A 24213-nucleotide genomic window follows, 5' to 3' on the forward strand; every position below is an offset into this window, starting at 1 on the left:
TCCCCCAAGGCTGAATTCCAAATCATTCCTGTAACCAGGTCACTTTGTCACGCTGGCTGTTGCCTGTGTTTTACCCAGACTCCAACCCGAGGGGCCTGCGGGCAGGTTTGGGGGCCCAAGGAGGGTGGTTGCTGTGCTGAGACACAGACCCAGGCCTGCCCTCAGGGGGTGCCCCGAGTCCCGCCCAGAGCCAGTCTCAGGTTCAGGCCCGGGGGCCGCACTCCGGCCAGAATACCCAGGCTGGGCACTCCGGGTCCCACAGGCTCCTAATTCCCTGTTCCAGTCAGGACTGTTGCCTCTCCTGGAAAAGTTACGGTCTTCAAACATCAGAGCCGGTGCTTAGAGAACACAGTCCTCCTACCACAGATAGGACAATAGTTTTCCATTTTTTAAAATCTCAGCGAATATCTCCCAAGGCCCCACTCTGCCCCAGGTGGCCACGATAGCCACAAACAAAATAGGGGAAGTCCCTGTGTTCATCAGGCTCACAGTCTGTTGCTGGGCGGGGCCTGGGCGAGACCCTTCCTTCGCCCTGCCTCAGTTTCCCCGTCTGCTAAATGGAGGCAATGACCCCCATCTGCCGGGGCTCGTGTGGGTGTTAGGTGATGTCACCTAGTGTGTTCCTGGCGCTGGTGGCTGCAGCATGTGTCAGAGTGTATTTTGTGTCGAGCCCTGCGTGGGGCACTGCAAGGACACAAGAAGGTGGCCTTGGCATGGAAGAAAATGTGCAGTCAGGACATTGGGGGGTGGTTTGTAGAAACGCTTTAGGAAATGCCCTCGTGTGCATTGTCCAATCAGGGTGTCTGCCATGGCCCCATGAGCCAGGCAGGCTCCTGGAACTCTAAGAGGTACCTGCAAGGTGTGCTTAGGGAGGTGGGGTTGAGCGGTTCTAGAAGGTGCTGTCACGCCCCAAGGCTTGGAGGGCTTTGCCTGCAGAGGGCCAGAAGCAGGATGGACAGACCGGCCGCCGAGTAGGACTCCAGCCTCTTGCGTGGTGACTGGCCCACATGCCTTCCTGACGTGGAAGGTATATGGGGGAAAATGCGTGGTAAGGGACCAGTGACCAGGTCCCCGTTTCTGGTGGCCCTGAGTTTGCTGGTCTGTAAAGTGGAGATGTCCCCTGCACACTTGGGCCCCAGGAGAGGACATGCATGTGCCACGGGAGCACGTGGAGCCACCATCCTCCCGGCACTGCTCTGGCCTTGCAGAACAAGCCTGACATAAAACTGCTAGGCCAGGGGTGCTGGTGGCTTGTCGAGTCTGTCTCTTTGCCAGGGTGGGAAACCGGGCGTCCCTCCTTGTGACGGTGAGGTTCTGGCTTCTCTGCAGTGTGTCTGCCGCTGCACAGCGCCTCTTGTCCCTGACTGTACTGTGAAGAGGCCAGCTGGGACTGGCTCGCACAGGCCTTCCGCGGGGGACCCCTTCCCAGTGCAGGGCTCTGGGCCCAGAGCTGGGTGACGAAGGCTCGAGTTCTGCCTCTACCTCCTAGTAGTCTTGCGATGCTTCCCGTGACTTAACCTCTCCGAGTCCTTGCCCTTCCTTATCTCCTGGACGGCAAACTGGACTGCTCGAGTCACTCGAATCCCAGTCCTGGTTTAGCGCTTTGTCCAGGTGCGGATGGCCGTGACCCCGTCCCCAGATGGCATGTGTCATTATCTTTATCCCTACTGTTAGGACCCTGTCGAGTCTCACCAGAGCCTTTCAAGAGCTCACCCCATTTTGCAGATGGGCATACCGAGACTACAGTGACCAAGGACCCAGGTCACCTGATCTACAGGGAGCATAGCTGGCTGTCAGGCCAGACCCACAGACTCCACAGGCCACGCTTTCCCGTTAGCCACAATGCCCTCGGCCTCTTAAGGTGGCACCAGTGCCCTGTTTCACACCTGAGAAAACACACTCCGAGAGGTCACTTGGCTGGTCCCCAGGGACACAAGCCTGGCCCTCGTGCTGTAAAGCCTGCACCTCTGTCTCTGACCACTTCGGTCCCCAGCCAGCACACGCAGTCTCCGCTGCAGCACAGAGCCTCAGCGGCCACTGGCTCAGTGGAGAGTCTCAGGGCTTAGTGTGGGGACTGTGCGTGGCCCTGGGCTGCGTGACTAGCATGGGGTGGGGCCGGGAGCGTGGACGAGGCAGGCAGAGCTGACCAGCAGGGCTACCCATGGGCTGCGTGGGGGATGGACGAGGATGGATGAGGGGCTGTCGGGAGGCGGGTGGAGGGGGCGCTCCAGGAAGCGGGCCTGAGAGAGATGGGGAGGCCAGGGAGGGGAGTCCTGGGGCTCGCACAGCGAAGGCACAGTCGATGGGACACGAGGGCCTGGGCATGAAGAGCCGGGAGGACCGGGGGAGTCTGCACGAGGCAGCTGCTCAGAGCAGGCTTGGGGATTGGGGAAACTGAGGAAGCCTCTGGGAGGAATGAGGTGGGGCAAGGGAGCAAAGCAAGACCCAAAGTTATGAGATTTAGATCCTTTGCAAGCAATGGGGGATGGCATGACCAGACAAGAGGGAGGAGGCCAGGCTGCTAGAAGAAAGACCATTTTTTTTGTCTTTTGTTTTTTGTGTTAAAGCCGAGAGAGAGCTGTGGTTAGGTCTCTAACCACACTCTCTAACCGCCCTTTTGTCTGGTGCCCTTGGCCATGGGGGGGCCGGCAATGAGGGGCAGGAGACCAGGGATGGTCAGAGGGAAGGTCGGTTCCGGAAGGACTGCCTTGTTTCTGCGGGTCACCTTTCTGCCGGAGTGTATATAAGTCACGCGTGCTTTGACGGGCGAGTCACCAGAATGGCCCCGGCGTCATCTGTGTCAGAGCACCCACTCTGCGGTGGGTGCGGCGTTCTTCTGTCTCGTTGGTTTTCCCTCCTGTGAATTACCATAATCTCTTCGTTCTGATAATGACGGACTTTCCGACGGTTTCCAGTCGGGAGGACAGTTACGAGCAGTACCGCCGTGAACATTCTAGTAGGCACGTTTGGGTGCCGAACAGATACTGTTCTGTTCCATGTGTGCCATGACGTGGAGCTGGCGAGTCGTGGGGAAGGTTTAATCCAGCTCTAGTGGGTCCTGCTAAACGGTGGGCCAGCGTGTTTGTCCCAGTGTCCGGCCTGCCGCCGGTACATCCCGTCCTCACACGTGCTTTTGGCACCTTTCTTCTTGTGGCCATTCCAACAGGCATGTGGTGGCACCCTGTCTCGACTGGTATTTCTCTGAAGACCCATGACCTTGTCCTATGTTTTACGGGCCATTTAGAAGGTGAAGGGCCTTTCCAGGCTTTGCCCATTACCTCCCCGTGAGTTATCGGCCCCGCCGGTTCGTCGGGGCTCTTTATGTTCTAGATACGAGGCCTTCGTTAGAGGGACAGACGGTAAGCGTTGCCTCCTTACCCTCTTACGCATGTCTTCCGACGGTCAGAAGTGCTTGACTTACACTTAGTCCAACTCCTCAACCTTTTGGTTGACCTTAAACCTTCACGGCTGACGTTTTTCTGTCTAGGTTAACTTATCCCAAGGTCATAAAGATGTTCTTCTTACGTTTTTTTCTAAAAGCTTCCCTAATGGAGTGGAGGCAGGTGGGACGGATGGGGTGGCTGGGTGATGGACCCTGGGGAGGGTCTGTGCCATGGTGAGCGCTGTGAATTGAGTAAAGCCTGATGATTCACAGACCTGTACCCCCGGGGCAAATAATACATTATATGTTAGTAAAAAAAATTTATATGTACTGTATACAGTTGGATCACTGGTTTTAGCCTGTTATTTAAAAAAATAAAAGCTTGGTCATCTCTAAAAAAAAAAAAAAAAAACTTCCTTGAGGAGCACCTTTTAGGATTCTTAGGATGGCTCAGTTGTTTAAGCATCTGACTCTTGGTTTCAGCTCAGGCCATGATCTGTGGGTCCTGAGATCAAGCTCCACACCCAGCTTCTCCCTCTGCCCCTCCCCCTGCTTGTGCACTCTCTTTCTCTCTCTAAAATAAATAAAATCTTTTCTTTTTTAAATAAAAAAACTTCCTTCAGTGTAGCTTTTATTTATTTATTTTTCAAGATTTTATCCATTTATTTGACAGGAAGAAAGAGAGGGAGGAAGGGAGAGAAAACACAAGCAGGGAGAAAGGCAGAGAGAGAAGCAGACTCCCCGCCGAGCAGGGAGCCCAATGGGAGGTTCGAGGCTCAGTCCCAGGACCCCGAGATCATGACCCAAGCCAAAGACTGAGCCACCCACGTGCCCCTCTGGTGTAGTTTTTAAACTTCGACCTCCATCCAGCTGATGGTGACTTGGTATTGGCTGCTTGTGTGTGGCACTTGCAGGTTCTTTCTGTCCCTTGTGGGCGTCCATCCACGGCACCCAGCACCAGGTACTGAAAAAGGCCCTTGTCTTCCCACCGGCCTTCAGTGCCAGTGTTGACATCAGTCAGATACCCATGATTGACCTGTGAAATGCCGGTCAGTTTCTGGACTATTCTGTCCCTTTGATCTGCTTTTTTGTCCCTTCGTCAATACTGCACTGTTCTGTTTTCTGTGATTTTGAAGTCACTCTTGACTTTGTATCTGGCAAGCCACATCCAGCTTTGTTCTTTAAGGATTCTCTTGGCTTCTTTGGGCCCCTGACATTTCCGTGTAGAAACCAGCATGTCAGTGTCCACCAAAACCGAAGAGGGACTAAAACCAGCTCTGCTGGAGTTTTAGTTGGGATTGGATCGCATGTATAAATTAATTGGCACCTTATACTATGGAGTCTCCTGGTCCACAAACACAGTTGTATGGCCTGGGGAGGCCTTTCGAACTGTTTGTAATAGCAATTAAAGGCTTGTTAAGGAGAGCGGCGCATCCTTCTAATGATGCTGGTGGTAACTCCAACCCGCTCCCACTTTGCCCTCAGCCTCTACCCGGCTCGTGCCCCGGGACAGAACATTCCAGGGTGGCTCCTGGTCAGAGACCACTGGGTATGATGGTTCCCACAGGAGTCCGAAGCCCTAGGGGCCCCCGCTTCCCCCGCTTTGCTCACCCATAGAGCACAGCACTCCGCGTGGGGCATCTGTCTTGTCGGGGGCATTTGTGTTTCTGCCTGCCCTGGCGCACTGAGGGCCCTTCATCCACATGGGACCCTCGCATGGGACATTCAGAGAACAGCTGTTACTAGCGCTAAGTCTCTTCCCGGTGCGGACTGGCCCACGGACTGACCTTGGCTTGCCCTGGGGTTTTAGATCTTGGAATTAGAATATTGTTTTAAATTAGAACATTTAGGGGCATCTGGCTGGCTCAGTCAGTTAAGCGTCTCTTGATTTCGGCTCGGGTCGTGATCTCAGGATCATGAGATCGAGCCCCACGTTGGACTCCATGCTGGGCGTGGAGCCTGCTTCAGAGTCTCTCCCTCCCCGTCTCTCTACCTCTCCTCCTCCCAAAAAATAAATAAATAAATAAATAAATAAGAACATTGAAAAGGCTGGCACATAAAACCCAGACTTAAACAGCTTCTCTTGGGAAAAAAAAAGCCATCAGAGGAGTGGTGGAGCTGAACGGGGTCACCCTTGTAAGGGGTCTGCACCCCGCCCAGGCCGCTGGGCTCTTCTTCTGCTCCGTTGGAGGTGAGGGGCGCCATGGAGCCCCCACACATACCTCGGCTTCATGCCTGGCGCCCGAGAGAGCTTTAAAGAAAAACAAAGCTTTTTATTGTGGAGCCTTTCAAACAAACCCCAACGCACAGAGCGCAGAAGAGCGAACTTGAGCGCCAGCACCGGTGGCGGGCGGAAACAGCTCTCCAGCCAGCCAGAGTCGTGTCCCCCCTCCCTGTGGCTCCTGGCTTATCTGAGAGCCATCGTGTTTCACGAGCCGTCCTGCCATCCGGGTGAAATCTGAAAAAAAGGAATGATTTCATAGCAGATCACAGAGATCTTTCCTATGAGATGATGTGAAATGTGAAAATAGTCCCGCCTTCTAAAATCCAAGGGCCCTCCTGTCTGCACACAGCTCAGGGCTGCCCTCACAGCCAGAAAGCCAGCTCCAAGCTCCCGGATCCCCAGACCCTCAGGAGCATGTGTTCACAGTTCCTGATTAACGGATGGATTTTTTTTTTTTAACACTTTTTTAAAAAATTCAGGATCTTGTAAGTCCCTGTCCTGGGGGTTCAGGTACGTTGGGCTATCATCTGCCTGCAGCAAAACACGCCATTTTAAAGTATACAGTTCGGGGCGCCGGGGTGGCTCAGCCAGTGACACGTCCGACTCTTGATCTCAGCTTCTGGCTTGATCTCAGGGTTGTGAGTTCAAACCCCGTGCTGGGCTCCATGGGGGGCCACGGAGCCTACTTAAAAAAAAAAGTCCGGTTTGATGAGTTCTGCCAGAAGCATGTGGCTGTAGAACCAGTGTTACAGTCAAGACAGAAAACATTCCTCCGTTCCCCAAATTCCCTGTGACCCCCACCCATCCCCACGAGTGACCGCGATCTTATTTCTGTCCCTGTAGTTTTTGCGTTTTCACAGATGTCCTGCGAATGGAATGATGTAGCTACAGCCTTTCACGCCTGTCTCCTCCTCCTCAATGTGGCAGGAAGTCTCGGCCCGGACGGGCTGCCCCTCCATCCCTTGTGTCTCCCCGCAGCGTTTTTGTTCCAGAAACCAGACGGTTTGTTTCAGTTTCCCACAGTCTGGGTTTTGCTGATGGCATCCCACTGGGGCTTGCTTCTGAAAAGCCACAAAGGAGCTCATTTTCCAGCGTGACCTTCATCTCGGGGCTTGCTCTCGACCAAAGGGCCGGGCAGGCCAGGAGTCAAGGCTGACAGCGTCATGTCCGCCCGTGTAAAGTAGTTCCTCCACGCCCAACTCGGGGTCACTCTCTCTAGAGAGGGGTGCTGGGCTCTGGCGGACATGAAGACAGGAGCACACACGAGCGGGGCGCGTTGAGCAGAAGCGTGTGCAAGAGCTCAGGGCGAGCACCGGCGGGGCGGCTCTGGGAGGGGCGTCCCCAGGTCACCAAGGGAGTTGGTTGTCAGGAAGGGAGTTGAGGGTCACTGAGGGAAATGGGGGCCCCTACCCGGGGGTCTGCAGGGCTGGAGGGGCGAAGCCGGCACTCTGCCCCATGCTGTTGGGAGAGCAGGCCAGCTGGGCCACGCGTGGCCAGTGGGGAGTCCCAATCCGTGTGCTGGTGACTCCCCCCAAAGACTGAGTGGGAGGCTGTCCCTGAGGGAAACAGCAGCCCCTTGGAGCCTCAGAGCGCCCCACGTGCTGAGGGCTGAGGATCCCTGAAGACCCCTGGGAAGGGCTGTGAAGGGCTTGCAGAGCCTGTCTGGGGATTCCTGTGAGCGGTGCTCGGCCCCACAGGCTGGGATGGGGGAGGCACACCTGCTCTGCTGGTGGCGGTAGTGGCCTGCCATGGCTCTGGGCTCTCATGGCCTGCAGTTGGCTTCCTGCCCCCCCCATCCTCGCTGTCCTTGCCTGTGAAATGGGGATAGAAGTCCTTGCCCACTTGGCAGGGTAGGGGGTGGTTCAAAGAAATACGATGTAGAGCCCCTTGAGTACTAGCTGGCATATGGTAGGCACTCAGTACGTCAGAGTGCCCATTCTGTGTTTTGGCTTTGACCCGTGCCCTCCACGGGCCTCTGGCCGGCGGCGGCGGCGGGGGGGCACCATCCGCGCTGCGTGCACTCCCGCGGGTCTGTTCTTCTCTCCTTAGGCGAGGGAGCTGATGGGTCGCGTGGAAGCCCCAGCAGATCACTCTGCTTCCAGCCAGGGCAGCTCTCGCTTTCAGCCACGGCCCCGGGCACGCTCTGCCCACCGCTGTGAAACTGGGCCCGCTTCGCGGAGCCCATGCCAGCCAGCCTGCCCCCGGCTCTGCCCACCACAGCGTGGCTCCGCGCTCACCCCTCTCTGGTCGCGGGCGCCTCGGCTCCGGGGAGTGGAGAACCTGCCCCACACTGGCTCTGGAGGGCAGCCGGTCCCCAGCAGCTGCCCCCCCAACCCCGTGTCGCCAAGGGCAGGGAGGGTTTCAGCAGGAGTCCGCATTTGAGCTGGGAGTTTGGCGACCCCCTCCGCGTGCTGCTGGGACTGGAGACAAGTGACTCACGGGGACGGCGGGCCTCATCTCCTTCCAAGTGACTCAGTGCCTTTGCCCCGCGCCCTCTGTCCTCCCCCCACGGCGCCCTGCAGCTGACTTCTGGGGCCCAAACCAGAGAGACTCCTGCTCCCAATTTAGGAGTGGAAAGCCCTAATCGGACCCGTGTGGTCTCTGGGCTCCGAGCCTGGGCCGGTCTGCTGACTCTCTGTACTCGGGGGCCTCTGCAGGGCCGCCCCTCGGGGGGAGCCGTCTCAGCAGTGGATGGGGGGCCCGCCGTGCGGGGTGCCTGCCCCAGGGAGGTGGGCCCGGCGCTGGGCGCTCCATGGGCCACAGTTCTTTTGTGGCGAGGAAGACGGGAACCAGAGCTAATTTAATACGATCCTGACGCGGCAGCGGGATCGATGCGGCTTCCTTTGTGGAGTCGGCTTCGCCATAGCAACGTGCGCAACCACCTTCCAGGGTCCAGAAGGGCTGTGTTCAGCCTCAGGACTGCTCTTTTTTTTTAATTGGAAAAGGAGGAGGAAGTAGGGCTCCGATATAAACAGTTACCAAGGAGACCCGAGTCAGGGTTGGAAAGGTTTTCTCCTTCCCTCGGTCCATACAGAAGGGAGGGGGGGTCCCCCAACGCAGGGGATCACGGGAGGTCCCGGGCTGGAGTGCCTAGTCCGCCCCGTGGGGACGGGTGCAGGCAGGGGCTCGGCAGAGGCTCCGGCGGGGCTGGGGTGCCCAGGGCATTCTCTGAGGTCACGGCCCGTCTGCCGGCCCCGCCAGCACTGCGGAGGGATGGACAGAGCCCGCGTTCCTGGCCGCTGGCTCCCTGCCCGTTTCCGGGAGCCGGCCGGAACCTGCCTTCTCCCTTAAGTCCTGGGGTCGGAAGAGAAGCCATGGGGTGCACGTACTCTTCTCCGCAGGACGAGCTCACCCTGAGAAGGTTAGTTTTGGACGTGTCTCCACAGCAGCCCACACCGATGCCCCTCGGGAGGGGCCCCCTCCCTGAGCAGGCTCGCCGTGGAGGCATGAGGGGGCGCCCTGTGGAGCTGACCAGCAGAATCGGGTGGTCCCCCGGTGGGACCACCAGTCTCTTGGGTTCTGGTTTGCAAGCTGCATTCCCTGCTTCCAAAGGAAGAGATTTGGACTGGAAACCAGGAAGGACCCAGTCGCGGGCTCCCCGGCCTGGGAAAGAGCAGGATCCAGGTGCACCGGCCGGTGTGTAGCCGTCCGGCAGGGTCGGACCGGTCAAGGGCACTCAGGTGTGGCCCCACGTGGACAGCCGGTGAGCTCTGCCACCCTGAGCCTAGCAGCCAGGCTTGGTGGGGCAGGGACGGGGCAGGTTCTGCTGCTCCACAAGGCCACATGTAGCCTGTGGGAACATCAGCAAACTGCATCAAGTCGTGTCGGGGCGGTGACTAGAGGCATGGGGTCGTCCTGAGTCTCCTCGGCTTTCTCCTCCCCATGCAGCATGGTCCACCCCAGATCTCTGGAAGCCACCCCTGGAGCCCAGGGGAGAGGGTGGGCGTGTTCCTGCTCTCTCCGGGCTGATGCTCCTGACGGCTCCAGCTGGCTTCCAGAGGTGCTCCCGCTTCCAGCGAGAACGTCCCCTCCTCCCCAGAGGGCAGGCCCGTCTTGCCTGCCCTTGAATGTTCCCAGCAGGACCTGCTCCATCCCCCTTCCCGGCCCCCACTTTCCGAGCAGCCAGCCTGGAATTCCCACAGGCCTGTGTCACACACCCTGGGGCAGAGGCCAGGCACCCCAGGGCGTCCAGAGCTCAGCTCCGCCCACCCACCCTCCCCACCCCACACTGCGTGGGCCTCATCCAAGAGCCCATTGGCTGCCGGTTTCTGTGGCTTTCCCTTGTGAGCCATTTTCTGTCTCTGACAATAGAGCCCAGTTCTTCTGGGAGGCCTTTGCTGGTGTCTTGGGATGCCCTCTGGGCAGACGGTCTGGTCTACCTGGGGCCGCTGGGCATCTTTGAAGTCCCAGAGTGACCCAGATGGCTCTCTTCTGGGCAGTACCCTCTTTGTCCCTGAGGGTTAATCAGACTCCAGATGGCGTACAAGGTCAGGCAGGGGAGGCTGCAGAAACCAAGACACGGTGTTTTCAGTACGAGGAGTCTGAGGCCTTGTGAGGCCACCGCTTGTCCGTTGCAGGCCCACTTGGTGGCAGGTCCGGAATTCATGGGAGCTGCGCCCTCCCATCCTCCAGGATTGCCCGTGGAGGCCGGCGCTGGCACTCCTGGCGTGGCGGGGGTACCCCTCATGCCTCCCGTGGGCAAGTCTCACGTTCCCTTCCTCAGACGGAAGCACGGTCCTTGAGAAGCGGCAGGAGTTGGCTTTTCTGCCGATGTAGAAGCCTGATGTCAGGTGGGTCGGGAGCCCTCCAGCCACCTTCTCAGGCCCGACGGCCCCAGAGGCCGTGCTCGGTGCCAGGCATGGGGTTGAGTGCAGAGGCCCAAGCAGCTGCCCCCGAGCCGCAGATGGAGCGATGGGTCAGGGACACGGAGTCCTGGGCCCGGATGGAAGCCTGTGCCACACTGAAGGTGGTGACAGACAGCCTTCCCACGTGAGGAGCAAGGAGGGGTGCCCTGAGGAGGAGATTGTGTGCTATGTCGGAAGGGATACGCAGGAGTTCATGGGATGGAGAGCGTTGTGGGCAGAGGCACCCGGGCAGCCGTGAGCGGGAGGTCAGCGTGGCCCAGGGCATCTGGAAGGTGTGAGGCGCACTCCGCACCTGAGGGCTCTGTAGCATCTCTGATTTGGTCTCTGCTGGGGGCCTCGCTGTTCTGATCATCCTCGTTGGACGGAGCCTTCCAGATCTGTCTCCACACATGTTTCTAAACCTACAATACGGTTTTCATTTTCTCGGTGCAGAAAATGCTCGCTGTAGGGAAGAGGGGTGGGGGCTTGGGCGTAGAAGTCAGCCAAAGAAGGAAACAAAGACAGTCGCTCAGCCCTGGGAGAGAACCATTCTCCGCACGCTTTCCGGACCTTCCCTTCTTCTAGTCAAAATGGGATCGTGCCACCTGCCTTATTCTGTAACGTGCATTTTCCACTTAGCGGCATGTCACGAGCATCCTTCCCTGCTGGTGGGTGGGATCTGTGCTCCCGTATCCAGCCTCTCCCTAATTCTTAGACATTGGAGTTGTGTTCCCCCCCACTTTTATAACTTTTATAACTGTTATAACTATTATATTATATTATATTATTATTGTTATAATACAAAATTATAATATGAAAAACCAAAATTGGAAACAGCATAGGAACCACCTGCCTTGTGTCGAATCCCGCAATTTCCCTTCTCAGGGTGCTGGGGTTGTTCTCTGGAGGAATTAGCAGTGTGCTTTCCTTTTTTCAAGGACACAGACTCTTGTTTTGATCCTGTGGGTCGCACCTCCTACCCCAGACCGTGTGGTGGTCTGCGGTGGAGGGTGGGCACCGTTGAGGGGCTGCTTTTTAGGTGTCAACTAAGTACATTTCATTTGTTTTCGTTTGTCGGTTCACACCTTATGAACTTCGCCATTCTGACCATTTCTTAAGAAGTACAGATCAGTGGCTCTCGTGTAGGCTGTGGCCACGTACAGAGGGAAGTCACGTGTGGTTTCATCCCTTCGCTTCTCTCTCCGTCTCATCACAGTGTTTCCTTCACTGAAGCGTCCATTCACGCTCGAGTTTCTGGTTCAGTGTAGGTCATCTGCTCTCATGGCTCAGAATTCACCAGGTGTGCAGTGGTGGGGGTCCGGCACCGAACCCTGGGAGAGCGTGCGGGGTTGCGAGCGCCGTGGTCTGGGCGGCGCATGAACGGGAAAGGCAGGGAACACTTGGTTGTTCGAGGCCGGGCAGGGACAGATGCCAGACATGCAGTTCGAGATGTCCAGACACCAGGCCCCTTTGGAGTAGGGAGGGCAGGGGTGTAGGCCTGAGGGCCTGCGGGCCTGCTCTTGCCCTGCTGCCTTGAGGGGAGGGCCTGTTCCGTGTTCCTGGGCTGCGGGATCATGTCTGGGTGGGAAGGTCTGGGCAGCGGGTGGTAGGCGGGGCCCGTGGGTCCCCACAGGTAATGCCCTTGAACTCTGGGGCCCTGAAAATGGCTCTGGTCCTGGACCTAATGTAGTGAAAAACCCAGGGGGCATAGGAAGGAGCTCTGTTACCTTTATGTTTGCAAAATCACGTGTCTACACAGCTTGGCAGAGCCCTTCTCCAAAGGAAGCTTCCCGATAGGTCTCCCCGCGGACTCCAGCCCCCGGACCCGCACAGACGCATTGTCATGCTGCAGTGGGGGTGCGTGTGTCAGCACGCGCACGTGCCTACGTCTGTGTTCCGTGTGATGTTATTGCACTTGCACGTGCACACTCGGCCACAGGATGTCATGGGAGGAGCAAAGACCCTGGAGTCAGACTGGGGCCGGGCACTTGCCGGACCCCCTTACTGGGCACAAATACTGCTGTCGGGCCACCAGCAGCCTTCCTGGAAGATGGACACCGGTCCCCCCCGGACACAGAGCTGCACCCTTTTTGTCCTTTTGTGTGACATTTGCCAGAGCCTGCACAGTGGTATCTGTCAGGCCCGTGTTCTAGATGAGGAGCAATAAAGCCCAGGTTCAAGTTCACTTGGCTGCGAATTGGCAGGCTGGCCATGACAGCCCGGGCTGCCGAGCCTCTGCTTGACCCCCCACCTTGCTGCGCCCCTGCCAGCCCAAGGGTGTTGTTTGTGGGGAAAAAGCAGGTTTGGGAAGCAAATTGTGGAAACATAACCTTTATGAAAATAGCGTCTCTACAGAAAGGGACACACAGATGACCTCAGCACGTGAGCAAGGGCTAACTACCTCCCAGATCAAAGCACAGATTGTTCTCGGCGCCCTGTGCGCCCCGGCTGCCCCTCGCCGTGGCCTGACTCCGGTCCCTGTGCACGGGTTTCGCCTGTTCGGGGACTTTGTACAACGAAGTCGTGCTCCCACTCTCTCCCCCGTCTGGCTGCTTGCACTTAGCCTCCCGCCCCGGGACTCATTCATGCGCGTGTGCTCAGTGATCATTCATGCCACGATGGAGAATATTGTCTTTGTTTGTTCTGTGGGTGGACGTTAATTAGGGTTGTTTCCCGTTTGGCACCCACATGTCTAACGCTGCTGGAACATTCTATGCACGGACCTCGGTGCACAGGCGCTGCTGCGCTCTATCTGCTCTGCACCGGGGAGCAAGGTGCTGGGGTGTGGCCAGACAGGAGAGACGGCCGAGCCACGGTCTGCTGCGCGCGGTCTTCTCTTCTGTTTCCCTGGTAACTAGTAAGGCCGCTTCTCCCGATAGTAGCCTTCGGGACCCTGGGATCATGACCTGAGCCGAAGGCAGAGGCTTTAACCCACTGAGCCACCCAGGCGCCCCTTTCGATAGCTTTTTCTGTTGGATTATCCATCTTTTGCTAATTGATCTGTAGGATTTTTCTTACGTTCTCCACGCACGTCCTCGGTCAGATACACAGAAGCTGCAAACGTCTACCGTGTCGTGGCTCACTTTTCATGTCCTTAACAGTGCCATCTTGAGACAACCACATTTTAGCATTCAGACTGGCCACATTGCGTGCTTCCCGAATATTTGCCCTTCAGGGAGAGGTCTGGGTTTTGTGCCTTGCTGCCTTGAGCCTGAGGGTCCCTGGCAAGGCTGACTGGGTGGGTCTTGATTTTTGATTATTTTTTAAAGATGTATTTATTTATTTTAGAGAGTGAGAGAGCACGGGTGAGGGGCAGAGGCATAGGGGGAGAGAGAATCCCGAGCAGACGCCACACCCGTGTGCGGAGCCCAACACGGGGCTCCATCCCACGACCCTGAGATCACCACCTGAGTCAAAACCAAGAGTCAGACGCTCAGCTGACTGTGCCCCCCCAGGCGCCCCTCACTGCGCATCTTTAGATGACCCCGCAGGCCTGGGGCAAGGAGGAAGAGAAAAGGACAGGAAATGGAAGAGGCAGGGCAGGAGGCCAGTGGCTGGGAGCACCACCAAGAGTGGTGCTGCTGTCTGGAGGGGACGAGGTGCAGATCCCCAGAAGGTGCCATGGAGAAGGGAGCAGGTCCCTGTGGCCCCAGTGCTCGGACAGGAAGGGGGGCTTGGGGTGAAGCTTCTGAAGGGACTTGTGTGCCCCCGTCGGTGGCCGTGGGAGCCTGCGGGGACTGGAGGTGAGACAGGGCCATCCGGACCCTTGACTGGATGGTGAGGGATGGGAGTAACGTCCTTGACCCTTCTTTGTTCTCGCTGATCCTGGGGAATGGCCCCCCATCCCCGCTCTGGCGGGGGGGGGGGGGGGTCTCGAGAGGCTTTCAGAGTCCTGCCCCGGGGCCATGCGCACCCCATGCCCACCAGGTACTTTTGTTTTTCAGGATGTCCTCCGTCAAGGACAGCAGCTTTGTGGAAAAGATGAAGAAGACGGTGAGTTTTCTCTTTGTGCCCTTCCCCCGAGGGGTCGAGGAGTCAGGGTCGAGGCCCTGGTGGACGGGGGAGGGAGGCCAGCTCCAGCTCGGGGAGAGAGGGGAGGACAGGCATGATGAATGTTCTCGTCTCACCAAAGCCCCGAAGCTGTCCTGCTTGGCCCGGAAAGCTTCCGCTGTCTATTGGCTGTTTACTTCTTGAACCAACCACACTGTGAGACCAGCCCCTCCCTCCGACTCCAGGGCTGTCCCCTGTACTCCTGCCCGGTCCTGGCCCCGGGCCCGCGCAGATAGAAACCTCACACGGTTGTGGCTAGTGCCCAGCCATGGTTTTCTCTGGTTTTGATGAAGTATTTCATGTTCTGGGAAAGTACTACATCCACATGCTTAAAATCCCAAACTCTTCAGGAGGAAGCCTCTCTCCTCCTGTCCCTGCCACTCAGCACCATGGTTCTTAGCCTTTTGTGGATCCTTCTAGAGCTCCCGTGTGTGAATACCACCAGACCCCAGATTCTCACATCTCTTTAAAACACAAAGGGTGGCGTATCACGCGCGGACAGAAACCAGGCTTTTCTGTAGCTGCTGGTTTTCAGAGCTCCTCGCAGAGTTCAGAGACGCCGCCGCCTCTCCCAAGCTCTGTAGTGATTTCATTCTGCGACCGTGAACGTGACATTTGTCTTTCCGCCCCATCAGTGGGCCCTTGGACTCCTTCTGACCCTTAGCTCCTAGGAACGGTGCTGCCCGGACTCTGGTGACCCATGTCCACCTGAGCAAACACAGTAAAATCCCAGAACGGGAACTGTGGGATCCCAAGGCGCACGCATTTGAACTTGAGCGATAGAAGCTGCCATGTGCCCCCCCCCGCCCCCGGGGTCACCCCGGTGCACTCGCATTAGCAGTGTGTGGGGAAACCTGGTGCCCCTGAGCTTTGCCAGGAGAGTTCATCATCCAGGTGTGGCGCTTGCCAGTTTTCTAGGTTAGACAAAGCTCTCCCTGTGTCCTTCCAATTTGCATTTTTCTTATGAGTGAGTTTCGGCAGGTTTCCGCGTGTTGGGACAGCATTTCCCACTTTATAGATTCTCTCCGCAAATCTCCCGCCTGTTCTTCTGTCGCGATCGGTGCTTCTCGAGGAATTCCTGGAAGTGAGGAGGGAGATGAACCCTGTTCGTGACATGAGTTACAGATATTTTCCTGGTTACACGTTTGTGTTGTGCCCCGGTTCGTGCGCACATGCGTGTCTCCATGTCGTTATTTGGGTGCTTCATTCTTCCCGCGACTTCTGGGCTTCAGTTCTTTGCAGTTTGTCATTAACTGTAAACAGAAGAGAAGTCTTGCACATTTTCTTTTCTGTGCCCTCTAGTACCTTCTCACTGTTCGTAGTTAAAATCCGGTCTGTCGGGAATCCGTCCTGGTGTCCGATGGGAGCCGTCGATGCCCACTGAGCTCTGTGCCGCGGCGCCCGTCTTATGATTCCCATATGTATTTGGGCCTTTTTCTAGATTTTTCCTGTCGCAGTGTGTGGTCAAGCTCTCTGTGGACAGGGTCATACTGTTTGAGTTTCGGAGGTTTCATAAAGCTTGCTTTCATTTCCGTACTGCTGGGCCCTGCCTCCAGCCCCACCCGGGCTCTTATTTTCCTGTTTTCCTGGCTGTTACTTCATATGTAACAGCTTCAGTGAGATAGAGCTCACGTTCCACACAGGTCACCTTTTAAAGTATACACGTAAGAACTTTTCAGTGTATTCCCAGATTTGCACCACCACCAGTCTGTTCTAGAACATTCTGTACCCCAAAAAGCCACCCTGTACCCATTAGCAACCACTCCCCACTCCCTAACCCACATCCCCCTCAGCCTGAAGCAACCATTCAGCTACTTGCTGGGCCCCTTAGAGGGTTGCCTTTTGGGGGCCTTTCCTAGAAACAATCCTTCCGTGACCGGCTCCTTTCTCCGAACCTCGTGGCTCCGGGCTCCGTCTCATGGCATGGGCCGGCTCTGCTTTCCTTCTCATCACCAAATCACGCTCCAGCAGGCGGCTTTCTCTCTCCACTTGACCTCGAGGATGAAGCTGTGGAGGTAGAGAGAGCTGTTCAGATGTTGCTCTGGCTGGTGGTGCTTTCTGGATTGGTGCCGGGAGAACAGACCTCTTGAATTCAGTCGCGTCTTTCTGTGCAAACTCTGTGCCTCTCGCTGTGGCTGAATCCTTCATTGGGAGCTTCTTGCAAGTTCCCTGGACACTTCTCCCTGAAGACTTCCCACGTTTTGACACCACTGTAAACATTTAGCTACTATTTTATATCCTGTTTTATTCCCTTACCCGGAAATCCTAAGACTGTCCTGTTTTACTAAGCAGTTTTTCTAACAATTATTTAAAAGAACGTTTTTGGATCATCTATAGGACATTTGGGAAATAGAAAAGGTAAGAACACTTTAAAGCAGTTATAATCCATACATTTTCTTTTTTCTTTTGTCCTTTGTAGCCACACATTTGGGCTCCGGGCAAAAACCAGACAGCGCTGTAGGGGTCGAGGGCACTGGAATCCTACCGCAGAGCAAACCTCACGTTGCGTAAAGGGACCGGAAGGGGGCCTGTGCCTCGCTTCCGTCTTCCGGATCCTGCAGGGCCTGTCTGGTCAGCTGGGCCTAACTGGCTGCACCCCAAGCCGCAAGGGAGTCTGGGGAAGAGAGGTCCGGCTTCTCTCTGGCGGCTGTGAAGGCCACAGGAGGCAGGTGGAGGGAAGAGCGCACATACACACGCTGTGGGTCGAGAACAAAGTGGGAGTATACGATACGTTTTGTTTGGTCTTTTTTTTTTTTTTTTAACTGAACATTACATTGTGTTTTCTCCTGGGTCATTTAATAATCTGTCCACACTGTGATCTCGAGCAGCTGCTTGTCTGGGTGGCCTCCATCACTGACAGCCACAGTTGCCATGGCAGCAAGAGGACCGCCCCAGAGTGACTTAGGAGGACTTAAGGCAGAATGGAAGGTCCCTCCAGAGGGACCCCACCTGCCCAGCCTGCCCTGCAGTCACGTGGAGGCTCTGGTGAAGCCTGTGGCTCGTGGTCCCTCACTGACATCCCGTTTCCGGCCTTCTCTAGGGCAGGAACATTATCGTGTTCTACGGCTCCCAGACGGGGACGGCGGAGGAATTTGCCAACCGCTTATCCAAGGACGCCCACCGCTACGGGCTGCGGGGCATGGCCGCGGACCCCGAGGAGTATGACTTGGTGAGCACTCCCTGCCCCCTGGCCTTTCCAGTAGCGTTGGTAAAGGCGTCTGGAACATAAAGACGTGTAAGGGACTGAGCCAGCCCAAGGGACGGACAGGCATGGGCAACTCCTGTCATTGGTCCAGGCCTGGTGGCCCCGGGTCTGCAGGTGTGAGCTCCTGGGGCTGTGCACACCCAGCCTTCCCTGCTGCTCACACCACGGCTTTCCCAGGCTGGCTGGTGCTGGGAGGTGGGACTCAAGCCCCTGGTGGATTGGGTGGGGCTTAAAAACTGAACGGGTCGGGGCTCCTGGGTGGCTCAGTGGATTAAGCCTCTGCCTTTGGCTCAGGTCATGATCCCAGGGTCCTGGGATCAAGCCCCACCTCGGGCTCTCTGCTCAGTGGGGAGCCTGCTCCCCGCCCCCCCTGCCTGCTTCTCTGCCTGCTTGTGATCTCTGCCTGCCAAATACATAAATAAAATCTTTAAAAAGAAAAAAACCGAACAGGTCTTAGCAGTCCGGGGAGGAAGTGTTTTCCGTCTCTCCTTTGTGCCCCCAAACCGCGGCGGCAGGGGAGGTGGTCCATGCAACCCCGGTGGGGGGCCATCTCACGGAGCCCTGCAGCTGGGCCATAACATGAGGTTATAGTAACTCATGTATTAACCAGAACAGGGCAAGAAGGAAGAAGCCAGGGGAGCCTGATAATTGGGGGTTAAGGCCGCCTGTTGGGAGCTACAGTAGGCCCTTGTCCCCTATCAGCTGTCCTCAACACAGTGCTCCGCCAGGCCACCCAGGCCTGTCTGCGGGACTTGGCGCTCACGTCCTTTTCCCTGCCCGCAGCCTCGCAGAGAGGGGTGCCGTGCGGGCTCGCCTTGCTCGGGCGCCTCCTGGCATCGGCTCCTCATCCTTCCCCAAGCATGGTGATGGAAGCTTCAGCTGTCTGCTTGCCTACTGATGGGGGGGGGGTAGGAGAGCCAAGACCAACCTGGCCCCCGGCCCCGGGTAGAGGCAGCGGCCAGGGCGCAGGGGGTCCTGGGAGAATCCAGAGTTGCCTTCCTGCTCGTCCCCTGATGGGGTCCTTCCTGCAGGTCCCGTACCACACTGCTCAGGGCCCTTTCTCAGACCCACGCTCCTGTCCCCCGGCTGCCCCACCCCCAACCTTCAGTCTCGGTGACCCACACTGCCCCCAGCTCTGCCCACAGCCCTCTTATTAATTTGGCCGACACTTGGTTAGGGCCCCACTGTGCTCCTGGGACTTTGTGGGATGCGGAGGTTCTCCCCCAGGGGCCGAGGCTCGAGGCCCAGGGAAGCAGGTTGGGAACGGCTGCTGGCTCCGTACCCAGGCCCTTGCGTGTTTTCATCTGTGTCTGCTCTGGAAATGCATCTTCTCCACTTCACATGCCATCCTCCTCCGTGCAGCCCTCCATGACTGCTTGGTGCCCCTTCCTGAAGGACTCCCTTGCCGTCCCAGAGCCTGTGGGACATGGCAACTGCCCCAGGCAAGGCCTGGGCTCACCTGTCCGCATCCATCAGTAGACCTGACACGGCTCAGTCACGGTCGCTGGGCCCGGGCCCTGCTCTTGTCTCTCCAGGCCGACCTGGGCAGCTTGCCGGAGATCGAGAACTCCCTGGCCGTGTTCTGCATGGCCACCTATGGTGAGGGGGACCCCACGGACAATGCCCAGGACTTCTATGACTGGCTCCAGGAGACCGACTTGGACCTCTCCGGAGTCAAGTATGCGGTGAGTCACCCCAGCTTCCCTGCAGCAGCCTGCCCAGCCTGTGGCACCTCCCCTGGGCATCCGGCCCCCCTCTGTATCCAAGCAGAAAGCCTCCCCTTCCCACCTCATTCTCATCAGCCAGGATTGAGAACAGGGGGCTTCAAGCTGGGGGGGACCTGGGGGTGAGACCCGGGGAAGGCTGCTCCTGGGACAGCCCTCTCGTCTGCCCCCCATGCACACACTTTGCTCCCAGGGACACTGGGTGCAGGAGAATACAGGCGAGAAAGGTGGACCAGGCTGGCCCAGGAGCACCGGGTATGTGTGTGTGTGTGTGTGTGTGAGAGAATTCCTCGCTGCCCCACCCAGGGTTGAGGCTTAGAGGCTGCGGGTCACCAAAGCCCAGCCACTTCCAGGGGCCAAAGTGGCCCACCTCACAGTGCCAAGTGTCTAGCAGCCATGGAGGCCTGAGCCTGTGGCATGAGGGGTGGGGGTACTCATCCCTGACCCCGGACCTAGCCTCAGACCTGCCTCTGTCCACACAGGTGTTTGGTCTTGGCAACAAGACCTACGAGCACTTCAATGCCATGGGCAAGTACGTGGACAAGCGGCTGGAGCAGCTCGGTGCCCAGCGCATCTTCGAGCTGGGCATGGGCGATGACGATGGGAAGTGAGTGCCTGGTCCCCTGTCCCGGAACCCACGGGGTCACGGGGTTAGGGCCGACTGTGCACACGAGGGGAGGGGAGCGCAAAGCCACACCTCAGCAAGTCTCCTGCCAGGCGTCGCCCAGGGCAAAGGAAGGCGGTCCCCGTGCCTGTCCCCCTTTCTGCCTTGCCCCCTCCTCTCGGCCAGCCCGGCGCAGAGGGAAGCTGCACCCGGTTAGCACAGACCCTCCAGATGCTGCCCGGCGCCTTGGGTTACGTCCCTGAGCGGCCCTCGGGCTGCGTGGGGCCGGGGGCTCCCGAAGGCTGGGCTCATTCCCTCTCGTCTCCAGCCTGGAGGAGGACTTCATCACATGGCGAGAGCAGTTCTGGCCGGCCGTGTGCGAGCACTTCGGGGTGGAGGCCACCGGAGAGGAGTCTAGGTGAGATGGTGCCCGTGGGCTGCGGGGAGAGCTGGCCTGGTGGGGCCCCAGGGAGGACACCAGAAGCCAGGAGCAGCTCAGGCACAGCACGAGGGCCCCAGGTCCCAGCACTTGGGCTCTGCCCGAAAATGCTGGGCGGCGGGGGGATTCCTTATGTTCTTATGGAATGGCCTCAAAGCCCGTGGCAAACTGGGCTGCCCCATCCCTCCCTGCCTCCTTGTCCGCTCGATTTCCTTCCCACCACCACTAGGCCCTCCCCCTGGAAGGTGTGGTCTCTGTCCCTGAGGCAGCCTCCCTCCTCTCAGGCCCCTCCCCATCTCACCGTCTCCCCTTCCCAGCATCCGCCAGTATGAGCTTGTGGTCCACCCAGACATAGACCCCGCCAAGGTGTATGCGGGGGAGATGGGCCGTCTGAAGAGCTACGAGAACCAGAAACCGTGAGTTGAGCGTGCACGTGGGAGCTCTGGGCACCCGGAGTACCTGGCAGTCCCATGTCCCTTCACCTCCACCCTCACCCGGAGCGGGCAGGGGTGGGGGCACCCACGATTTCATCCCCACCCCCCAGGAGGGCATAAGGCCTAGAGCAGAGAGGCGGAGGCTGCCCTGGCCTCTCCCAGTGGTCCCCCAGGCCAGGTCACAGCAGCTGGGAGACAGGCCCTGCGCCATTAGCACATCCCATGAGACAGCTCCGTAAAGACCCTGGGGCGGGGAGGCCCAAGATCTGTGCCCCGACCGGGACAGCGTGAGTCTGGCCGAACTTTGGCAGAAGGGCTCACCTGCCTTAACACCTCGGTATCCGGACCTTGTCTAAACACAGCATTCCTCTCTTGGGCCCCTGACTCGTCTTACCCCTGGGTGCCGCCCAGGGTAAGTCCCCCCAGTATCCCCAGGATTTTAGACCAGCGGCCTTGCTTTAAGAGGGAAGCGCACGTTTCAGTGACTGTGCAGGGTTCAGCTCTGTTGGTGCCCGGTGCAGGGCACGCAGGGTCAAGGAGCTCTGCTCCGCGGTTGCCGGGGGGCCCGGGCCCCTCGGTCTGGGGGTGCCATCGTCAAGGGGATCTGGTTCTCCTGTGCACACAGCCCACAGGTAGTGTGTAGAGGGTCTCCCTGGGTTTTAGGGGCCAGCCTCTGTTTCCTGATCTGCAAACAGGGAACTGATAACCTAGCTCTGCCCGCTTTGGGGGGTTTGTGGGGGGCACTGCTTTGGATCGGGCTGGAAGAACCTTTTACGTAACTGGGAGAGCCTTGCTGGGGCCCTGGAGGTCAGCTCTGAGGTTCCCTGTGTCCTGTGAAACCCGAAGGATCCCGTGGGGGCAGGGAGATGCAGGCGAGCCCCGGCCAATCACAGAACCGCTCTCTTCCCCACCCAGCCCCTTCGATGCCAAGAATCCATTCTTGGCTGCGGTCACCACCAACCGGAAGCTGAACCAGGGAACCGAGCGTCACCTCATGCACCTGGAATTAGACATCTCCGACTCCAAACTCAGGTGCCGGCGGCTGCCCCCTGCCTCAGCCCGCCCAGGGCCTTCGAGCTGCCTTCGCCACCGGCCCAGACCCCTTCTGAGCCCCACATTCCCCTCGACCCCCCAGGTATGAATCCGGGGACCACGTGGCCGTTTACCCAGCCAATGACTCTACCCTGGTCAGCCAGCTCGGCGAGATCCTGGGTGCCGACCTGGACGTCATCATGTCCCTGAACAATCTCGACGGTGAGTCCCCAAATCCATGCCCCCCCGCCCCACCGAGCCCCCACCATCCAGGTGCTGGCGCAGACCCACAGGTCAGTGGCCACTGAGCCCGGTCGTCCTCTCTCCCCGCAGAGGAGTCCAACAAGAAGCACCCCTTCCCCTGCCCCACGTCGTACCGCACGGCCCTCACCTACTACCTGGATATCACCAACCCGCCGCGCACCAACGTGCTCTACGAGCTGGCCCAGTACGCCTCCGAGCCCTCCGAGCAGGAGCAGCTGCGCAAGATGGCCTCGTCCTCGGGCGAGGGCAAGGTGGGCCCTGCCCTTCCGCTGCCCACACTGGGTGCTGCTGCCTCAGCCGTGTGCCCCGCGCCCGCGTCTCACCCCGCTCCCGTCCTCCCCAGGAGCTGTACCTGAGCTGGGTGGTGGAGGCCCGGAGGCACATCCTGGCCATCCTGCAGGACTACCCGTCCCTGCGGCCCCCCATCGACCACCTGTGCGAGCTGCTTCCCCGCCTCCAGGCCCGCTACTACTCCGTCGCCTCGTCCTCCAAGGTGCGGGGCCGCTGACGGCCCTCGGCCTGTGTCGAGCCGGCCGGGTGGCTGCTGGGCAGGGGCTTCCAAGGAGCCGTGGGGGCCACAAAGGGCCCCCAGCGGGGGGTTGGGGGACACCCCAGTACAGAGGAGACTCCGGCAACAGGCCCCAGGGACCAGGGCCTGGGGCGTGCTCACCCCTGCCCCGCCCCCACCAGGTCCACCCCAACTCCGTGCACATCTGTGCCGTGGCCGTGGAGTACGAGACCAAGGCCGGCCGCGTCAACAAGGGCGTGGCCACCAGCTGGCTGCGGGCCAAGGAGCCGGCCAGGGAGAACGGCCGCCGGGCCCTGGTGCCCATGTTCGTCCGCAAGTCCCAGTTCCGCCTGCCTTTCAAGGCCACCACGCCCGTCATCATGGTGGGCCCCGGCACCGGGGTGGCCCCCTTCATCGGCTTCATCCAGGAGCGGGCCTGGCTGCGGCAGCAGGGTGAGCACGCGCGCCCCGGACGGGCCCCGTGGGGCCGGGCGCACACCCCCACCCCTGCCCCGAGGCCCCACCTCACCCCTGCCCGCCACCCCGGCCCCCGCAGGCAAGGAGGTCGGGGAGACGCTCCTGTACTATGGCTGCCGGCGCGCCGACGAGGACTACCTGTACCGCGAGGAGCTGGCCGGGTTCCAGAAGGACGGCTCCCTCACCCAGCTCAGCGTGGCCTTCTCCCGGGAGCAGCCGCAGAAGGTGAGGCCTCGGGCCGGCCCCCGTGCCACGGTGCCGGGACCGTCCCCCTCACGGTGTGCCCTCACCCCCAGGTCTACGTGCAGCACTTACTGCGGAGGGACAAGGAGCACCTGTGGCGGCTGATCCACGAGGCCGGCGCCCACATCTACGTCTGCGGGTGAGGGAGGGCGCGGTGGGGGGAGGAGGCCGGCCCACCCGTGGGAAGGCCCTTGCCCAGCGCTTTCCTTCCTGCCCCAGGGACGCTCGGAACATGGCGAGGGACGTGCAGAACACCTTCTACGACATCGTGGCCGACGGGGGGGCCATGGAGCATGCGCAGGCCGTGGACTACGTCAAGAAGCTGATGACCAAGGGCCGCTACTCCCTGGATGTGTGGAGCTAGGCCGGCCCTGCGGGTCCCCAGCCCAGCTTCCCGGGGATCCCCACCCTCACTCCCTCCCCCGTCTCCTGGGGGGGGGTCTCCGCAGGGCCCCGCTCTGGGAGGCGGGCCGGCAGCGGGGACCGGTCCAGGCCCCGGGGTGGGTGTTTGGGGAACACTCAGGCCTTGGGGGCTGTACAGCCGGGGCTCTGCGTGGCTCGGCCGAGCCCCAACCCCTCCACGTTATTTTCAATGACTGTAAATAATTTTAAATAATCTCTGATCCTTGGAATAAAGTTCTGTTTTCTGTATTTGCTATTGCTTGAGTAGGTCTGGGGTCTCCCCCGGGTCTACTTAACTCAGAACCCGGAGAGGCCATGCGGTGGTGGCGCCGAGGCCCCACCTGACTCTTCGGAGAGCACACACCTCGGGGCGCCTCTCTG

The 24213-nt window shown here is 59.0% G+C and overlaps 1 protein-coding gene across 2 annotated transcripts in view; it reads left to right on the plus strand.

Annotated features, from left to right (window-relative positions):
- LOC116876363 (NADPH--cytochrome P450 reductase) overlaps positions 1-23820 on the plus strand; it is a 56500-nt gene extending 32680 nt beyond the window's left edge. For both annotated transcript variants that reach the window (XM_032872459.1, XM_032872457.1), the window contains exons 3-16: positions 14395-14443; positions 17541-17669; positions 19241-19390; positions 19912-20036; positions 20362-20451; positions 20790-20888; positions 21822-21938; positions 22042-22160; positions 22272-22453; positions 22546-22695; positions 22893-23163; positions 23267-23412; positions 23484-23569; positions 23650-23820. In XM_032872459.1, the coding sequence (XP_032728350.1) occupies positions 14395-14443; positions 17541-17669; positions 19241-19390; positions 19912-20036; positions 20362-20451; positions 20790-20888; positions 21822-21938; positions 22042-22160; positions 22272-22453; positions 22546-22695; positions 22893-23163; positions 23267-23412; positions 23484-23569; positions 23650-23794 (1858 nt within the window). In that variant the 3' untranslated portion in view covers positions 23795-23820. The remainder of the gene's footprint in view (positions 1-14394; positions 14444-17540; positions 17670-19240; positions 19391-19911; positions 20037-20361; positions 20452-20789; positions 20889-21821; positions 21939-22041; positions 22161-22271; positions 22454-22545; positions 22696-22892; positions 23164-23266; positions 23413-23483; positions 23570-23649) is intronic.
- The last annotated feature ends 393 nt before the right edge of the window (positions 23821-24213 follow it).

This window comes from Lontra canadensis, unplaced genomic scaffold (genome assembly GCF_010015895.1).
Source record: "Lontra canadensis isolate GAN:19392208 unplaced genomic scaffold, GSC_riverotter_1.0 scaffold45, whole genome shotgun sequence".
Taxonomy (NCBI): domain Eukaryota; kingdom Metazoa; phylum Chordata; class Mammalia; order Carnivora; family Mustelidae; genus Lontra; species Lontra canadensis.